This window comes from Coregonus lavaretus (genome assembly GCF_964263955.1).
Source record: "Coregonus lavaretus genome assembly, chromosome: 4".
Classification (NCBI taxonomy): domain Eukaryota; kingdom Metazoa; phylum Chordata; class Actinopteri; order Salmoniformes; family Salmonidae; genus Coregonus; species Coregonus lavaretus.
This window is the reverse complement of record NC_139991.1, coordinates 60,716,373-60,733,846: the sequence shown is the minus strand read 5'-3', so window position 1 is coordinate 60,733,846 and position 17,474 is coordinate 60,716,373. Positions and strand designations below refer to the sequence as shown.

The following is a 17,474-nucleotide window of genomic DNA, read 5'->3' as shown; positions in this document are numbered from 1 at the left end:
CCGACCCTGGACGTCCTGGGTAACTTGGTTGTCCTGGACGTGAGGGGTCTGATCCCATCCCTGTCCCGGCCATGAAGCCCTGTGTAGGAGTCACTACTACCCTGTCCTTCTCCTCACTTGCCCCATCACTACTGCTCCCCTCCCCACTCCCACTGCTCTCCCCTCTGCCTGAGCCTGTCTGAGTCTCTCCCTCTCCCACCTGGTCTCCCCCCTGGTTGATGTCGAGGTGGGGGTGGGTGGGCTGGAAGCGGGTGGTGGGGAGTGGTGGCAGCTGCAGGGGGAACAGGGTATCACCCCTGCTTGGGACTGACTCTACCTTGGTTAGGTCTGGGCCAAAGTCATCCACGTCATACTCAGGGAACAGAGTGGTACCAACAGAGGAGTCGGTCTTTCTGTCTGCAGTTCTGTCTCCTGTAGTTTTTTCTTTGTCTGTTGTCTTGTGGTCAGTGGTGTGATGTTTGTGTTTGGTGGTGTGTGTTCTGTCTGTAACTGTGTGATGTCTGTCTGTGCCTGTATAAGCTGTATCATGTGGTCCACCTGTAGCCTGACTTCTGTCTTGGTCTGCAGTAGTTTGGTGTGGTCTTTCTGTGTGGTGAGGTTTCTCTGTAACTGTGTGAGCTCTGTCTGTAACTGTGTGGTCAGTTCTGGCAGTGTGAGTTGGGTCTGTAAGGTTTGGTCTGCCTGTGTGGTTGGTAGCATGAGGTTTCTCTGTAACTGTGTGAGCTCTGTCTGTAACTGTGTGGTCAGTTCTGGCAGTGTGAGTTGGGTCTGTAAGGTTTGGTCTGCCTGTGTGGTTGGTAGCATGAGGTTTCTCTGTAACTGTGTGAGCTCTGTCTGTAACTGTGTGGTCAGTTCTGGCTGTGTGAGTTGGGTCTGTAAGGTTTGGTCTGCCTGTGTGGTTGGTAGCATGAGGTTTCTCTGTAACTGTGTGAGCTCTGTCTGTAACTGTGTGGTCAGTTCTGGCTGTGTGAGTTGGGTCTGTAAGGTTTGGTCTGCCTGTGTGGTTGGTAGCATGAGGTTTCTCTGTAACTGTGTGAGCTCTGTCTGTAACTGTGTGGTCAGTTCTGGCTGTGTGAGTTGGGTCTGTAAGGTTTGGTCTGCCTGTGTGGTTGGTAGCATGAGGTTTCTCTGTAACTGTGTCTGTCCTGCGAGCGTCTGTGGTCGTCACAGGTCCAGGAGTGGTGATCTCTGGTTCCTTACCTGCAGAGACAGAGAGATGTGAGATGTTTAGCTCTGGTCACAACACTTTTAACAGGAACATATACCCCCACCTGAGATAACAGTCAAAGTACAGTAATGTACTCAAAGGTATAGAGAGAAAGAGGGGGGGGGGTCAGATGTTCCAGATGAACCATGGGGGTCAGATGGGGGTCAGATGGGGGTCAGATGTTCGATGCTGTGCCTTAGTAAATAAAAAACTAACAAGAATCACAACTTTAACAGAGAATGCTAAACATGATTTTGTCAGAATCAGAACGGTGTCAGCTCACAGCAACAGGCTGTAAATGGAAATCCAACCCAGAGAGTTAGATTTTTAAAGAGAGACGTCAGCCGTCAAGAATAAACCAGGGAAAGCGTCAGTGCCAGTGGTGTCAGTCTGTCAGGATAATAACCCCCTCTGTATAACTGCCAGGAGGTCTGTATTTTTAGACAGCATGGTGTCTGAACTGTGTTAAAACTGGTTGTTTTAGGACAACAGTAAACCTCCAACCTCCATGCGCGCGGAAACACACACACACACCCATTTGGCTTCACATAACCTGCTATGTTTCAACACTGGAGCACATCTTGAGCCAACATGTTAGCCCTCTCTCTTTTCTTCCTGTATACAATAGCCTATAACCCTAACCCAAAGTCTTTACATTGTCTGCCCATATAATCCACCCACAGGCTGTCTGTGTAAACCACAGAGAAATATGAGTTTGGCATCAAACAACATCTGTGGATCTCCAGTAAATCTTTACCATAAGAGGAAAATGGAAGGCAAGGCCTTACATACACACACACACACACACAAACACAAGCACACACACACACACACACACAAACAAAAGCAGACACACACAGGTCTTTTATAACGTGCTAGCTTGTCTCATGGGCAGCTGACGTACGTTAACCTTACTGACACACGGTAATGACATAATTAAGTTTAATGTACAGTACAATTTCTACATTGTAGAATAATAGTGAATACATCCAAACTATGAAATAACACAAATGGAATCATGTAGTAACTAAAAAAGTATAAAACAAAATATATTTTACATTTGAGATCCTTCAAAGTAGCCACCATTTGCCTTGATGACAGCTTTGCACACTCTTGGTATTCTCTCAACCAGCTTCAACTGGAATGATTTTCCAACAGTCTTGAAGGAGTTCTACATATGCTGAGCACTTGTTGGCTGCTTTTCCTTCACTCTGCAGTTCAACTCATCCCAAACCATCTCTAAATGGGTTGAGGTCGGGTGATTGTGGAGGCCAGGTCATCTGATGCAGCATTCCATCACTCTCCTTCTTGGTCAAATAGCCCTTACACAGCCTGGAGGTGTGTTGGGTCATTGTCCTGTTGAAAAACAAATGATATTCCCACTAAGCGCAAACCAGATGGGATGGCGTATCGCTGCAGAATGCTGTGGTAGCCATGCTGGTTAAGGGTGCCTAAATAAATCACAGACATTGTCACCAGCAAAGCGCCCCCACACCATCACACCTCTTCCTCGATGCTTCACGGTGGGAACCACACATGCGGAGATTATCCATTCACCTACTCTGCATCTCACAAAGACACGGCGGTTGGAACCAAAAATCTCAAATTTGGACTCATCAGACCAAAGGACAGATTTCCACCGGTCTAATGTCCATTGCTCATGTTTCTTGGCCCAAGCAAGTCTCTTCTCCTTATTGGTGTCCTTTAGTAGTGGTTTCTTTGCAGCAATCCGACCATGAAGGCCTGATTCACACAGTCTCCTCTGAACAGTTGATGTTGAGATGTGTCTGTTACTTGAACTCGGTGAAGCATTTATTTGGGCTGCAATCTGAGGTACAGTTAACTCTGATGAACTTATCCTCTGCAGCAGAGGTAACTCTGGGTCTTCCTTTCCTGTGGCGGTCCTCATGAGAGCCAGTTTCATCATAGCGCTTGATGGTTTTTGCGACTGTACTTGAAGAAACGTTCAAAGTTCTTGATATTTTCTGTATTGACTGACCTTCATGTCTTAAAGTAATGATGGACTGTTGTTTCTCTTTGCTTATTTGAGCTGTTCTTGCCATAATATGGACTTGGTCTTTTACCAAATAGGGCTATCTTCATTAAGAAGGAAATAAATTCCACAAATGAACTTTTAAGAAGGCACACCTGTTAATTGAAATGTATCCCAGGTGACTACCTCATGAAGCTGGTTGAGAGAATGCCAAGAGTGTGCAAAGCTGTCATCAAGGCAAAGGGTAGCTACTTTGAAGAAACTTCAAATATAAATATATTTGGATTTGTTTAACACTTTTCTGTTTACTACCTGATTCCATATGTGTTATTTCATTGCTTTGATGTCTTCACTATTATTCTACAATGTAGAAAATAGTAAAAATAAAGAAAATCCCTGGAATAAGTAGGTGTGTCCAAACTTTTGACTGATACTGTATATATTCCATTTCAACATTCCACCTCCTCTCAAAATGTTGAGGCCATGTATAGATGAAGGAGCTGGGATCCTCCCCCCTTACCCCTTCTCTCCCCCTTTTTCTCTTTCCCTCTCTTTCTCACACGTTCACTCCCTCTCTCCATTGCTTTATCTTCCTCTCCACCACCCCCTCTCTCTCTCTCTCTTTGTGACTGTTAGAGGCGTTTATAGCTTGCAGGACTCTGAGCAAAGACACTCAGGGGAGTTAGTTAGCCTGCTCACTCACACTGTGAGGGGACCTGGACAGTCCAGCTCCTGCTCCTGCTCAGCTCCAGCCCAGGTCTGATGTCATGTGTTTGGCTGGGCCAGGCCATCTGGTTGGCTGGCCTGCAGTCTGTCCCTATAGCCATGTCACGTCCACTGTGCATGAGGCAGCTCACATATACTGTACGTTCTGAGCTGTATAAATCAGTACCACACTGTCAGAGACCTTACTGTTTCAGGTGATTTACATGTGAATTATGTTATGGATTTCATTTTCTGGTATTTTAGAAACCAGTAGATTGCAACATAATATTTGGTTTCTGGAAAAAGAGGATTGCAAGTGTGTAAATCTATTCTGATCATGATGATGATGATGATGATGATAATGATAATGATACTCTTGGGCAAGTAAGACTTGCGTTGCTCGCTTTCTTTCTCAGACTCTCTCTCCCTCCTCTTTCGCTTTCTCTCTTGTTACACTCTCTCTCTGGGCAGGGGCCAGCTGTAGTGCATTAGGGACCTGTCCTGTTTCTGTCTTAGAGAGCATGAGTTGGGTTTTCCCCTCGTATAAAACACACAGCCCCATAAATGTGAGGAACAGGAGAGAGGTAGAGTTAAACAGAGCCCTATTTCTCTGCAGAACCCATCCACCTTGCAACACCACACTATAAACTGCTTGAGTTCCTAACTGTAACTGGGTCTCTGCTGTGACCCACCTACAGCTTTTAAAGTTTTCTAGTGACCCACCAAATCAGAGCCATGTTTCGAGCCAGGATCCAGTCTTAAGCCCTGACCCTTAAAGAATGGGCCTTAACCAACCATGTTGGAGACACTGGGCTAAATCAGCCGTGGAGTTGGAGACTGTAAGGTAGAGATAGGATGAAGCGTTAGGGGAGGTTGCAGACTGCAGTATGGCAGGGAGGCAGGGAGAGGAAGGGGAGGTTGGAGACTTGGAGACTGCGGTAAGGCAGAAGAATGGGAGGTAGGAGACTGCAGCCAACAGCAAGGCAAGTAGAGGAGGGAGAGGTTGCAGACTGCAGATAAGGTAGAGAGAGGATGGAGAGGTTGGAGACTGCAGTAAGGTAGAGAGAGGATGGAGAGGTTGGAGACTGCAGTAAGGTAGAGAGAGGATGGAGAGGTTGCAGACTGCAGTAAGGTAGAGAGAGGATGGAGAGGTTACAGACTGCAGATAAGGTAGAGAGTGGATGGAGAGGTTGGACACTGCAGATAAGGTAGAAAGAGGATGGAGAGATTGGAGACTGCAGTAAAGTAGATAGAGGATGGAGAGGTTGGAGACTGCAGTAAGGTAGAGAGAGGATGGAGAGATTGGAGACTGCAGTAAGGTAGAGAGGATGGAGAGATTGGAGACTGCAGATAAGGTAGATAGAGGATGGAGAGGTTGGAGACTGCAGTAAGGTAGAGAGGATGGAGAGGTTGGAGACTGCAGTAAGGTAGAGAGAGGATGGAGAGGTTGGAGACTGCAGTAAGGTAGAGAGAGGATGGAGAGGTTGGAGACTGCAGTAAGGTGGAGAGAGGATGGAGAGGTTGGAGACTGCAGTAAGGTGGAGAGAGGATGGAGAGGTTGGAGACTCCAGTATGGTAGAGAGAGGATGGAGAGGTTGGAGACTGCAGTAAGGTAGAGAGAGGATGGAGAGGTTGGAGACTGCAGTAAGGTGGAGAGAGGATGGAGAGGTTGGAGACTGCAGTAAGGTAGAGAGAGGATGGAGAGGTTGGAGACTGCAGTAAGGTAGAGAGAGGATGGAGAGGTTGGAGACTCCAGTATGGTAGAGAGAGGATGGAGAGGTTGCAGACTGCAGACCACATTAAGGTTGATAGAGGATGGAGAGGTTGGAGACTGCAGACCAAAGTAAGGTAGATAGAGGAAGAGTGCAGTAATGCAGGGAGAAGAATGTGATATTGGTTAGAGACCAATAGACATAAGGCAGGGAATATGGGGTGATACAATAAGGCAGGGAATATGGGGTGATACAGTAAGGCTGGGAGTATAGGGTGATACAGTAAGGCTGGGAGTATGGGGTGATACAGTAAGGCTGGGAGTATGGGGTGATACATTAAGGCTGGGAGTATGGGGTGATACAGTAAGGCTGGGAGTATGGGGTGATACAGTAAGGCTGGGAGTATAGGGTGATACAGTAAGACTGGGAGTATGGGGTGATACAGTAAGGCTGGGAGTATGGGGTGATACAGTAAGGCTGGGAGTATGGGGTGATACAGTAAGACTGGGAGTATGGGGTGATACAGTACAGTGCCTTGTAAAAGTATTCATTCCCCTTGGCGTTTTTCCTATTTTGTTGCATTACAACCTGTAATTGAAATGGATTTTTATTTGGATTTCATGTAATGGACATACACAAAATAGTCCAAATTGGTGAAGTGAAATGAAAAAAATAACTGGTTTCTAAAAAATAAATAATGGAAAAGTGGTGCGTGCATATGTATTCACTCCCTTTGCTATGAAGCCCTTAAATGAAATCTGGTGCAACCAATTACCTTCAGAAGTCACATAATTAGTTAAATAAAGTCCACCTGTGTGCAATCTAAGTGTCACATGATCTGTCACATGATCTCAGTATATATACACCTGTTCTGAAAGGCCCCAGAGTATGGGGCCTTTCACCACTAAGCAAGGGGCACCACCAAGCAAGCAGCACCATGAAGACCAAGGAGCTCTCCAAACAGGTCAGGGACAAAGTTGTGGAGAAGTACAGATCAGGGTTGGGTTCTAAAAAAATAATCAGGAACTTTGAACATCCCACGGAGCACCATTAAATCCATTATTAAAAAATTGCCAAGAGAGGGTCGACCACCAAAACTCACAGACCAGGCAAGGAGGGCATTAATCAGAGAGGCAACGAAGAGACCAAAGATAACCCAGAAGGAGCTGCAAAGCTCCAGAGTGGAAATTGGTGTATCTGTCCATAGGACCACTTTAAGCCGTACACTCCACAGAGCTGGGCTTTACGGACGAGTGGCCAGAAAAAAGCCATTGCTTAAAGAAAAAAATAAGCAAACACGTTTGGTGTTTGATGAGACAAAAATTGAGCTTTTTGGCCATCAAGGAAAACTCAATGTCTGGCTCAAACCCAACACCTCTCATCACCCCGAGAACACCATCCACACAGTGAAGCATGGTGGTGGCAGCATCATGCTGTGGGGATGTTTTTCATTGGCAGGGACTGGGAAACTGGTCAGAATTGAAGGAATGATGGATGGCGCTAAATACAGAGAAATTCTTGAGGGAAACCTGTTTCAGTCTTCCAGAGATTTGAGACTGGGACGGAGGTTCACCTTCCAGCATACTGCTAAAGCAACACTTGAGTGGTTTAAGGGGAAACATTTAAATGTCTTGGAATGGCCTAGTCAAAGCCCAGACCTCAATCAAATTGAGAATCTGTGGTATGACTTAAAGATTGCTGTACACCAGCGGAACCCATCCAACTTGAAGGAGCTGGAGCAGTTTTTGCTTGAAGAATGGGCAAAAATCCCAGTGGTTAGATGTGCCAAGCTTATAGAGACATACCCCAAGAGACTTGCAGCTGTAATTGCTGCAAAAGGTGGCTCTACAAAGTATTGAGTTTGGGGGGGGTGAAGAGTTATGCACGCTCAAGTTTTCTGTTTTTTTGTCTTATTTCTTGTTTGTTTCACAAGAAAAAATATTTTGCATCTTCAAAGTGGTAGACATGTTGTGCAAATCAAATGATACCAACCATTTTAATTCCAGGTTGTAAGGCAACAAAATAGGAAAAATGCCAAGGGGGGTGAATACTTTCGCAAGCCACTGTAAGGCTGGGAGAGGAAGGGAGTGGGCCATTGTCTTTCCAGATGTGATATAAAGTAAACGCTCACTGTGCAAACAGACGTGTCCAACATGATATCACAATAAAAGTCCTTTTAAAAGCTTTAAACACTTTGTGGGCCAGATTCTAACTTAGAACACATGCTCGTAACTTGAACTATTACATAAACCATGCATTGATATCAACGGGAGATGTAGGAATAAATGTGGGTTACATGCATATGTCTTAAGTCTTTTACTGTAAAAGGACTTTCATGTAACACTGGCCTCCTCCTCTCCCCCTTCTATGTCTCGCTCCCTCATTCTCATTCTCCTCCTCCCTCATTCCCTCCATACCTCACTTTCTCTCTCTCCATCCCCTCCTCGCTCTCTCTACTGAGATGTGATCTGTCCCCCCAGGCTTGGCCATTTAGATAACCCTCAGCAGGAAGTGAAAACAGGGTGAGAGTTCTTCCTCACACAGGACGGGTCATAACTCATTGAGCCTGAGAGAAACTCAAGCTGCATAAATATCCCTGATGATACTCCCCTGCCAAGTCTGCCTGTCTGTTACTACAATAGAGGATCAACTCTTCTCTACCCCTCTCACGTTTTCTCTCTGTCTTTCATCAAGACAGCATGTCTACTCTCTCCTCTTTCTCCTCCTCCTCCTCCTCCCTCTCTTTCTCGTTATCCTCCTCCTTCTCCTCCTCCTCTTCACTTTCTCCCTCCTCATCCTCGTCCTCGTCCTCTTCCTTCCTATCCTTATCAGCATAAATGTAATCGCCATTGTCATCACTGTCTTAGCAGCAGCGACAGCAGTAACAGTGGTGGTAATAGTATTACAGTAGTCTTACCCTTGAAACAGAAAGCTCCATGTCTGTCAATAGGGTTGGGGAAGCCTGTCTGGTCAGGGAATCGGTACAGGGTCCGGACCCCCAGCAGCCCTCCTCCACACTGGGGCCTGGGGACGGAGATGGGGTAGCGGGCACTGCCGTCTGACAGCCAGCCGTAGTCACAGCGATCCAGTCCTCCACGCCACGCGGCGAACAGGTTACCAGGGGAGGCGAGCACCGCCCCCTGCCTCTCACACTCATGCTTGGCCTGGCGAAGGGTCAGCTTGTAGCTGATAGGAGCATAGAACACCTCACCTACAGTACAGGGGAGATATACACACACTTTACCCAAAGAGACACACGCTGACATTGCTTTAGCTCACCATCAAGAAACAACAACACTAACACTCCCTCACCGTGTAGTTTGTCTACATAGCAGTAGACGTCGTAGGTCTCTTTAGGGTCTCTGAGCCCATACGTCCTGATCCCAGGTCTGTGCTTCATATCGCCCATGCAACCAGGACGGGGCTTCATGATTGGGTATCTACAGGGAAGAGAGAGGGAGCATGGGAAATGTAGTCTTCAATACAAACTCTGACAGGGACGGAGGTATCCCTGAGATGGGTTTATCAGTTGAGAGCTCAAGTAACACACACACACACCTGACGGTCTGGTCAGCTATCCAGCCGGCGTCACACTGGTCCAGTCCGTCCTCGAAGGCGGCGGTCAGCTGTTCGGCTGTAGCGATGGTGGCCCCGGCAGCGAAACACGCTTCAATGGCCCCAGGGAAGGACAAGGTGTAACGACTAGAGCTAGACCTGTAGTGAAACACCACACCTGGAGAGACAGAGACAGGATGTCAGTGTGTGTGTGTGTGTGTGTATGTGTGTGTGTGTGTGTGTGTGTGTGTGTGTGTGTGTGTGTGTGTGTGTGTGTGTGTGTGTGTGTGTGTGTGTGTGTGTGTGTGTGTGTGTGTGTGTGTGTGTGTGTGTGTGTGTGTGTGTGTGTGTGTGTGTGTGTGTGTGCGTGTGTGTGCGTGTGTGTGCGTGCGTGCGTGCGTGTGTGTGTGTAGTTTTGGATCCACTGTTATCCAGATCAACTTACTGTACAAAACGTGCATTCAAATAAGGAAACTGAGACAACCAAGTAATACAACCATCGTTCTGCAGGGGAGACAGATAAAAAGAAAGCGCTATGATACTTTAGCTCTATGACATCCTGAAACTATATGAGAATGTTTGTCTTGTGCAATCAGACCCCTATTTTCCAAGTTCATAAGAGTTCATAATTTTTCCCTCTAGGAAACTGGCTCCAGTTATAGAGTAGACTGAATAGACTGACATGCAGTAAAAGGACAGTTGTTAGTCTGATAGAGCAGTCTCTGTCTGTTGCCTAGTGAACAGAGACTGAAGAGCGGGCTGTATCTACACACACAAAGGCTGTACTGTATCAACGGACTGTTGTTCATCTCTAATGTGGAATCTGGGATAATCTGGGCTATTCAGGGGGTCTCTCCTTTTGAAAGATACCCAGCTTGAATGCCACACACAGTAGTATACTGTAACCCCCACCACCCCCCAACATGAGCTACATAACACAATGTATTGTAAAAGATTTGATAGGACAAATCCATCAGAGCAGAAGATTTGGAACTCAGGTTTGTCTGTTTAGTGAACAATACTACAGGTGTAGAGCCAGCTTTGCCTCAGCATGCAACCCAGAGAGACTCAGAGAGAGAGAGAGAGACCTGGAGACAATCTGTGGTTTAGTTTACTCTGGCACAGCTAATGGTCATTAGACTGCCGTGCTGTGAAACATGGTGATACTAGCTACTGTAGAGTACTGATGACGTTGTCAGATGAGGGCTACATTTCTAGGTTAATCTCTCAGGATTACTCTCAGTCTCAGTCTCTCTCCCTCTCTTAGTGTCCTTGTGCAGAGGAGACCAGAGAGCAGACCACCTCTACCTTATCCTCAGAAGACCTACACCAGCCCTGTAGGTCTGCACAGATCAGACCCAGCATGAGGTAGTGTGTTACAACCAGAGAAACACAGCAGTACTGCCAGGTCAGAATACACAATAATATTTCTCCATCTACGTATGCAGACCTGCTAAATGTTTCAGCCAGCCATGTACTCTGCCTCACACATCACAGTCCCAGACTGAATCTCCTGCCATCTGAGCAGGTAATGATGACCTGAAGGTAATGATGAAGCTGAGTCACTAACGCCAGTCACAAGGTCTCAAGATGTTCAAGACAGCCCCTCTCCTGGATTCCTACAACACCACTGTCTGCCAGTTAGTTCCTCAGTCTAGTGATGATGACTTGACGTACTGCTCAGCTCTGCTGTCCAAGAAAGCTAACTGCACTATTCCACCTTAATAACGCTGACACATGACCACACCATGGTACCTTTACAGACTAACTAAAGGCTCCCTATGGACCAGCACGTCTGAGTGGGAATGACAGGAAACAGTTAGCATTAGAGAGTTTCACATTATTTATATTACCCAACAACTCCTGTAACTAATGACAAAAGCGCATGGACCACCCAGGACCATCCCTAAGTAAAATGTATGCACGCATGACTATAAGTCGCTTTGGATAAAAGCGTCTGCTAAATGGCATATATTATATTATTTACACATTCTAATGGGCGAAATGTGTGTGTGAGTTTGAGTGTGTGCTACTGTGTGTGTCTGCTACCGTGTGTGTGTCCACTCACCACTGACATTGAGATGAACAGTATCCTGGGTGTCCTCCATCCCATGCATGACCTCGCAGCGATACAGCCCAGCGTCGCTAGCCCTCAGGCGGACAACGATCAGCGAGGCATCCCCTTCTGCCTGGGGGTGGCTGGGCACAGACACCCTTCCCTTGTACTCCTGCCCCACCTTGATCACTCCTCCCTGGGCCACCAACACCACACGCTCCCCATCTCCCTCCAGCTTGCTCCACTTGATCCTCAGCTGGTCCTCTGGACCCTGGGTGTTAGGGGTGTGGATGTGGGTGAGTGTAGGGGTGTGTGTGGTGGGGGTGTTTGAGGAGGTGGGGGTGATGGAGTAGTGGCATGGTAGCACCACCCTGCCAGCCAGAGAGCCACTAGCGGGGGCAGCTTTCTCTACCGTCATCCTCCATGATGGATCTAAAGACAGAGACAGAGGGAGTTACTATCTAGCCATGCTAGTAAGGACAAAAGTGGCTATATTATCAAAACTGATGAGCAAGTATATGAGATTTGGGGTCATGGCTAGGGGTCAGGGTTAAAGGTCATAGAGTGAGGGTCAAGGTCAGGGGTTAATAGTTCAAATGACTACAGAATAAGCATGTAAAGTTAACTCAGGGCAGATAGCACACAGGGTGGATGGGTTTAATTCAGGACAGATCGCCTGCAAGTCACTAAATGACACAGAACAAACAGATACACAAAGCATGGGTTTAGTTTGTGAATGGGTTTAGTGGAGGGCTGTATGTGGTGCGGATGGCTTACAGTGTGATTAATCCAACCCCAGATGTAGGTACAGTAACTGGAAGCATGTGTGTGTGTGTGTGTGTGTGTGTGCAGGGTTGGAGAGTAATTGATTATATGTAAATTACAAAAAACTAACTGATATCAGTTACGTTACCAGAAAAAATATTGCTGTCAGATTACAGTAGTGCTGAGCGATTAGTGCTTTTTGAGGTCGGTTGAGTTTCGGTTTGATTATTTAAAAATAGTCATGTTTTTTTACAACATTAAAAATATTCTGAAATAGTTACCTTAAAATGATTTTAGAGCTTTTAATGGAAATTCCAAAGCCAAAAATAGTGAACATTCAATTGCCAACATATAAAAAATATTCCATTGTCTCTGTCAGGTCCACATTGGATTGACATCAATAAAACAAATATGATGAAATAATACAATATTTCAGTTGTGTATATTACTTAGTTTTTATTTCATGACTTTATAATTTTTCATTCCTTAAAGTCATCATCTCATCTCTGCTCAGGCAGTAGCAGCCAGCTAGTCAGATAACGTTATCTCTGTGCTCCCCATACTGTACTGTCTTTAGTCATACTATTTAGCTAACCTGCCTAAGCATGCTGCAGAGCTGTCTGACAAAATCATTTTACTAGTTCTTCAAAGTAGATAAGGCATAATTTCACGAACTGTCTCTGTCCCTCTCGTTGTGGGGTTGTGTACATTCCTCTCTCATGCAGTCTAATTACCACTTTTCTGCGCTGAACTAGGATGAATATTTTCTTAATGAAAACTACAACTCCCTTCAGCCCAGCGTCCCACATAGTTCTTGACTTGATCTCTCTCGAACTGAATGGAATTCAAGTAATTGAACCGTCAGTCAATTAGTTGTTTAATAACCCCCCAAAAAACTTACATTTCAGTTAATCTCCCTGCATTAGATTACAGATACTTTTGAAAAACTAGATGATTACTTCTTGGATTACTTTTCTCAATGACAATGAATAAAGGCACAAGTTTAAGTTTGTTCCACCTGAGCAAGTCTCACCACAAGTCAGAGATCACTATGACACACCAAATGCATTTGATGGATCCTTTTTGTCTTCTTCTAATGCCTCTTAAGGGGATAGTAATCAGAAAGTAATCAGAAAGTAATCAGAAAGTAATCAGATTACGTTACTGAGTTTGGGTAATGCAAAAGTTACATTACTGATTACAATTTTGGACAGTTAACTAGTAACTAATGGATTACATTTAGAAAGTTACTTACCCAACCCTGTGTGTGTGCGTGTCTACAGGATTGAGAAAGATGAATGGAGCTGCGTGAATGTCTCTTTCAGTTTTTTGTTTCCAGTTTGTCAGTGGAAAATTGTGCGTGTCTGTGTCACATTTGCGTGTCTCTCTCTATCTCTCTCTCTCTCTTTCTCTCGCTCTCTCTCTCTCTCTCTCACACACACACACACACACACACACACACACACACAAAAACATACACAGCAAGACTCACCTTTTTCAGCAAAAACAGGACAAAGAAACATCAGCCAGAGCAGGTGCCTGAGATGTAACATCTCTACAGAACCTGTGGAACAAACACACACACTGAGTTCATCACATCAAAATGATCATGAATGACATACAGTATATACTGTATATATTACTTTAACATAAACTGTAGCGATTAAGGGGGGAAATCCAGAGTGAGACCTAAACTAGTGATTCTACCTGTGCACGCATGCACACACACTCCAGGGGCCTCACCTTGCATGGCCCTATTGGAACAACTATGCAGTCAGTTTTTACTACAAGTATTGGCCAAGTCTGAGCAAGTGACATACTGTCGGCCGACGTATGTAGACTATGTACTTAACATTATTATTTTGTTTAGCCTTTGTGTTGAACTACCTACATGCTAAATTTCACTTCACTATGGTGTTGAAAGGTAAAACATACCAACACAGAGCTAGGGAGCCCTATTGTCTGACAATAGAGAGTGGTGCTGTTTTGGAACAGGGAAACTAATGGACAAGAGACTAATGCCTATAAAAGCTACAGCCACTAAGTAAGATAATGGAAGTAATAAAAACTTTGTTGGGACACTGCTTTGAGTCATATTGGAACAATCAATGAAATAACACACTGTGAAAACAGCTTTGACAAGCAGGGCCATCTCTCCAGCAGCTCCGTGGAAACTGGCTAAACACACACACACCTGGCTGAAGCTGAGGACAATGGGGACAACTTCACTACAGATGTCCCTGCGCGCAATTGGACAGCTGTGACGCGCGCCGGAGCCGTCCCTGAAATTGAAATGATAAACTCGCTCGCCTCGCGCTCAACCACAGCAGCAGCGATAAGGTTATATTTGATCAGTTGTCAATCACTGCAAATGGCCTGGCCATAAAAAGCTCTAACCCCTGGTGTGAGGTCTGTTAATGGAGCTCTTATAGGCTAAAGATCCTCGATCATTGTGAGAACATTCCTCAACCTGACCACCCATACTCTGACTGACATCTTTCTCTCTCTTTGAATGCCCGTGGATATACAGTATAGACCGTGATACATCACAGCAAGCAAAGCGTGAAAAATGTCAATGAGCAGACATCGATGTGAACCATCATCTAACTGAGGATCTGTTAGAAAAAGTCCACTGCAAATCGACTCGTAAGCGACGGAGTAAACACCGGTTATTAAAAAGTAATAATAAGACAACCCTTACTTAGCCTAGTCTAGCAACGATAATATCCTACCTTGGGTCCAGATATCCACCAAGTAAGTTTTCGATCTAGTTTCCAAAGATCCCGGATTCTAGTCCCAGAACCAGACGAACATATGTTCTAATTCCAGCTGTATAGAGCTCTCTTTCTCTCCTCAGAGCGCAGTCTGCTCGGACATTAGCTAGGAGTCTCCTCCACTCTGCCCCGGCTGCAAGTTCAAATCCACCTCACACCCACTACTATTATCCGTCACCAGCTAGAGGAGGGGCGCACATGTCCTACACCCCAATGTCGATACCGCCCCGTATCGTAAAACACACAGGAGAGAGAGAGATAATAATAATATAATATGCCATTTAGCAGAGGCTTTTATCCAAAGCGACTTACAGTCATGTGTACATACATTTTTACGTATGGGTGGTCCCGGGGATCGAACCCACTACCCTGGCGTTAGAAGCGCCATGCTCTACCAATTGAGCTATAGAAGACCACGGAGATGGGGTTGCCTAACCCAATTTCTGCTCTATAAGTTCAAATGACTCAGTAGCGCACGCATGCAGAATCCAAACAAAAGAATTTACCGGTAATCATTTCACAATGTTTTCAATGTCCTCCGGGATGCTTTATAAAGGATCCGATATAAGATAAGTTTCTTTCCAACATTTTCTGTGTGTAGCCTACCCAAAACAGATCATTAGCAAACCACAGCTAACACAATAGAGAACACAACAGCCCTTGTTATATTTTATCTTAGCCTTCACTTTATTTTCTTACACCTTATTAGAGTTTCATTCACATATAGCATTAAGTAAAGAACTGGCACTTCTCTTCATCATGTTAAAATAAGCACACTGAGCTTTAGGTCATGTTTGTCCATCTTGAGTATAAAAACATCCCCTTACATTATTATAAATTATCCCCTTGGTAAACAATGGTACAGTATAAAAATACTTCTTCACTTCTGTCTATTTAACAGTCTATTTGAGATCCTCTGTAATTTTGTTTAGTAGTTTCAGTGATAGAGAATGACACAGGTTTGAGTGGTAGAGGATTGATAGGTGGAGAGATGGAGGATAGAGCAAGGGTGGCCAACACTTCTGTAGAGCTAGTGGGCTTTAGTTCCAGTCCTGCCATTACACCTGATTCAGCTTGTCAAGGTCCTTATGATGAGCAGCTGATTAGTACCAGGTGTTGGCCACCCCTGTGTAGAGCGATAGAGAAGAGAGACAGAGAAGCAAGGGATGGGGGATAGAGAGGGAAAATAGTGAGTGATAGAATATCCAATTTGCTTCCTACCCCTTCCCCTTGGCCCTAACCCTTTGATGTTTGCAGATCTGTAAGGTGGAAGGAAATTGGTGGAAGCTCCATCACTACACTGCTTATACCTATCCAGATCTTGCAGATTTACAAACATCAAAGGGTTAATTAGGGCTAAGGGGAAGGGGTAGGGAGCGAGTTGGGACCGGCTGATAGAGTGACAGAGAAGTAAGTGATGGAGGATAGAGAGATAAAAGGAGTGAGGGATAGACAGAATTTGATGGAGGAGTGAAAGGACAGTACTCAGAAGTCCTTAAACAGGTCCTCAGCGTCAGGACTGACATCAGTAGAACGCTGAGGAGCCTGGTCCTTATTGGTTGCTGCCTTGGACGTTGATGGGGGTCCCTCCTGCCAACACACACTCTAAAATATCAGTATAATCCAAGCAGTAAAACAATGACTGTACTGGTATGTATTACATGTATCACACTCTCATCAGAGCAATGAGAGTGTGCTGGGATTTATTTTACTTTATTTTGACCAATGGCCGTATACCTGTATGGAAAACCACATTGGAATGTATACTACCCCCCCCCCCCCCCCCCCCCCCCCCCCCCCCCCCCCCTTCCCCCACACACACACAAGTGCAGGGAGGGAGGTGGAACAGGTCATTGGGCTAATGAGGCAGGTTTACAGCCTGGTCTCCTGGAAACAGGAAGTGTGTTTCAGGTGGCCTGTTAGGGAGGACTGGAAACACATGGTCATGTCAAATACCTGTGTGTGTGTGTGTGTGTGTGTGTGTGTGTGTTAGGGAAAACGGGGGCAAATCAAATGTCAGCTTCATTCACCCGCTGAATGACCTACATCAAACAGAAGACAGTAGTGTGATTGACTACAGTCGGTCTGACACCACAGGTTGGCTTGTTAAAGGGTTAAAACTTGTATACGTTTTTACAAATTTATATCAGGTTTTCACTACATTTAAAAAGGTGTGTAGCTTGCGTCGATCCAAAGTACTGTAGTTTCCACAAATCAATAATTGATCTATTATCTTGATTCGGGGTGACGTTCTCCAGCATAGTTTTACTCATCCTGAAACACTCAGACTCACTTCAACCCTGGAGTCAACACACACAGGGAGAGACGGACTTCATTACAGAGGTTACAACACACACACAGACACACAACTGCACGGAGGCACATGCACACATACACACACACACACTCAAACCATTAACACACCCCCCAAAAAAAGTTCAAACAAAACATGTAAACCATTTCCACACACTTTGAGCTCTCTCCTGTGTGGAAACAGTGTTTCAGTAGTTGGGAGCGGTTTGCGCTGTGTGTGTGTGTGTGTGTGTGTGTGTGTGTGTGTACGCATATGTAAGCTGAGTCACTCCACTGTAACATACTACAGTAACTGCTAATGAGTAAACAGGTTTGATACACACCACTTTAACAGAGCTATTAGTCATAATGCTGAACTAACAGCAGAACCTAACAACACTGACACAACAAACTC

The 17,474-nt window shown here is 45.3% G+C and overlaps 1 protein-coding gene across 1 annotated transcript in view; it reads right to left on the bottom strand.

Moving 5' to 3' along the window:
- LOC311127494 (neurocan core protein-like) overlaps positions 1-13,743 on the bottom strand; it is a gene marked incomplete at its 5' end in the record, with an annotated part of 32,420 nt that extends 18,677 nt beyond the window's left edge. Inside the window, 8 exons of the mRNA XM_084159318.1 lie at positions 1-592; positions 1,052-1,200; positions 8,535-8,828; positions 8,930-9,057; positions 9,176-9,350; positions 11,241-11,660; positions 13,486-13,557; positions 13,737-13,743. The exon at positions 1-592 is cut by the window's left edge and continues 228 nt beyond it. Coding sequence (XP_084015444.1) covers positions 1-592; positions 1,052-1,200; positions 8,535-8,828; positions 8,930-9,057; positions 9,176-9,350; positions 11,241-11,660; positions 13,486-13,557; positions 13,737-13,743 — 1,837 coding nt within the window. The remainder of the gene's footprint in view (positions 593-1,051; positions 1,201-8,534; positions 8,829-8,929; positions 9,058-9,175; positions 9,351-11,240; positions 11,661-13,485; positions 13,558-13,736) is intronic.
- Between the last annotated feature and the right edge of the window lie 3,731 nt (positions 13,744-17,474).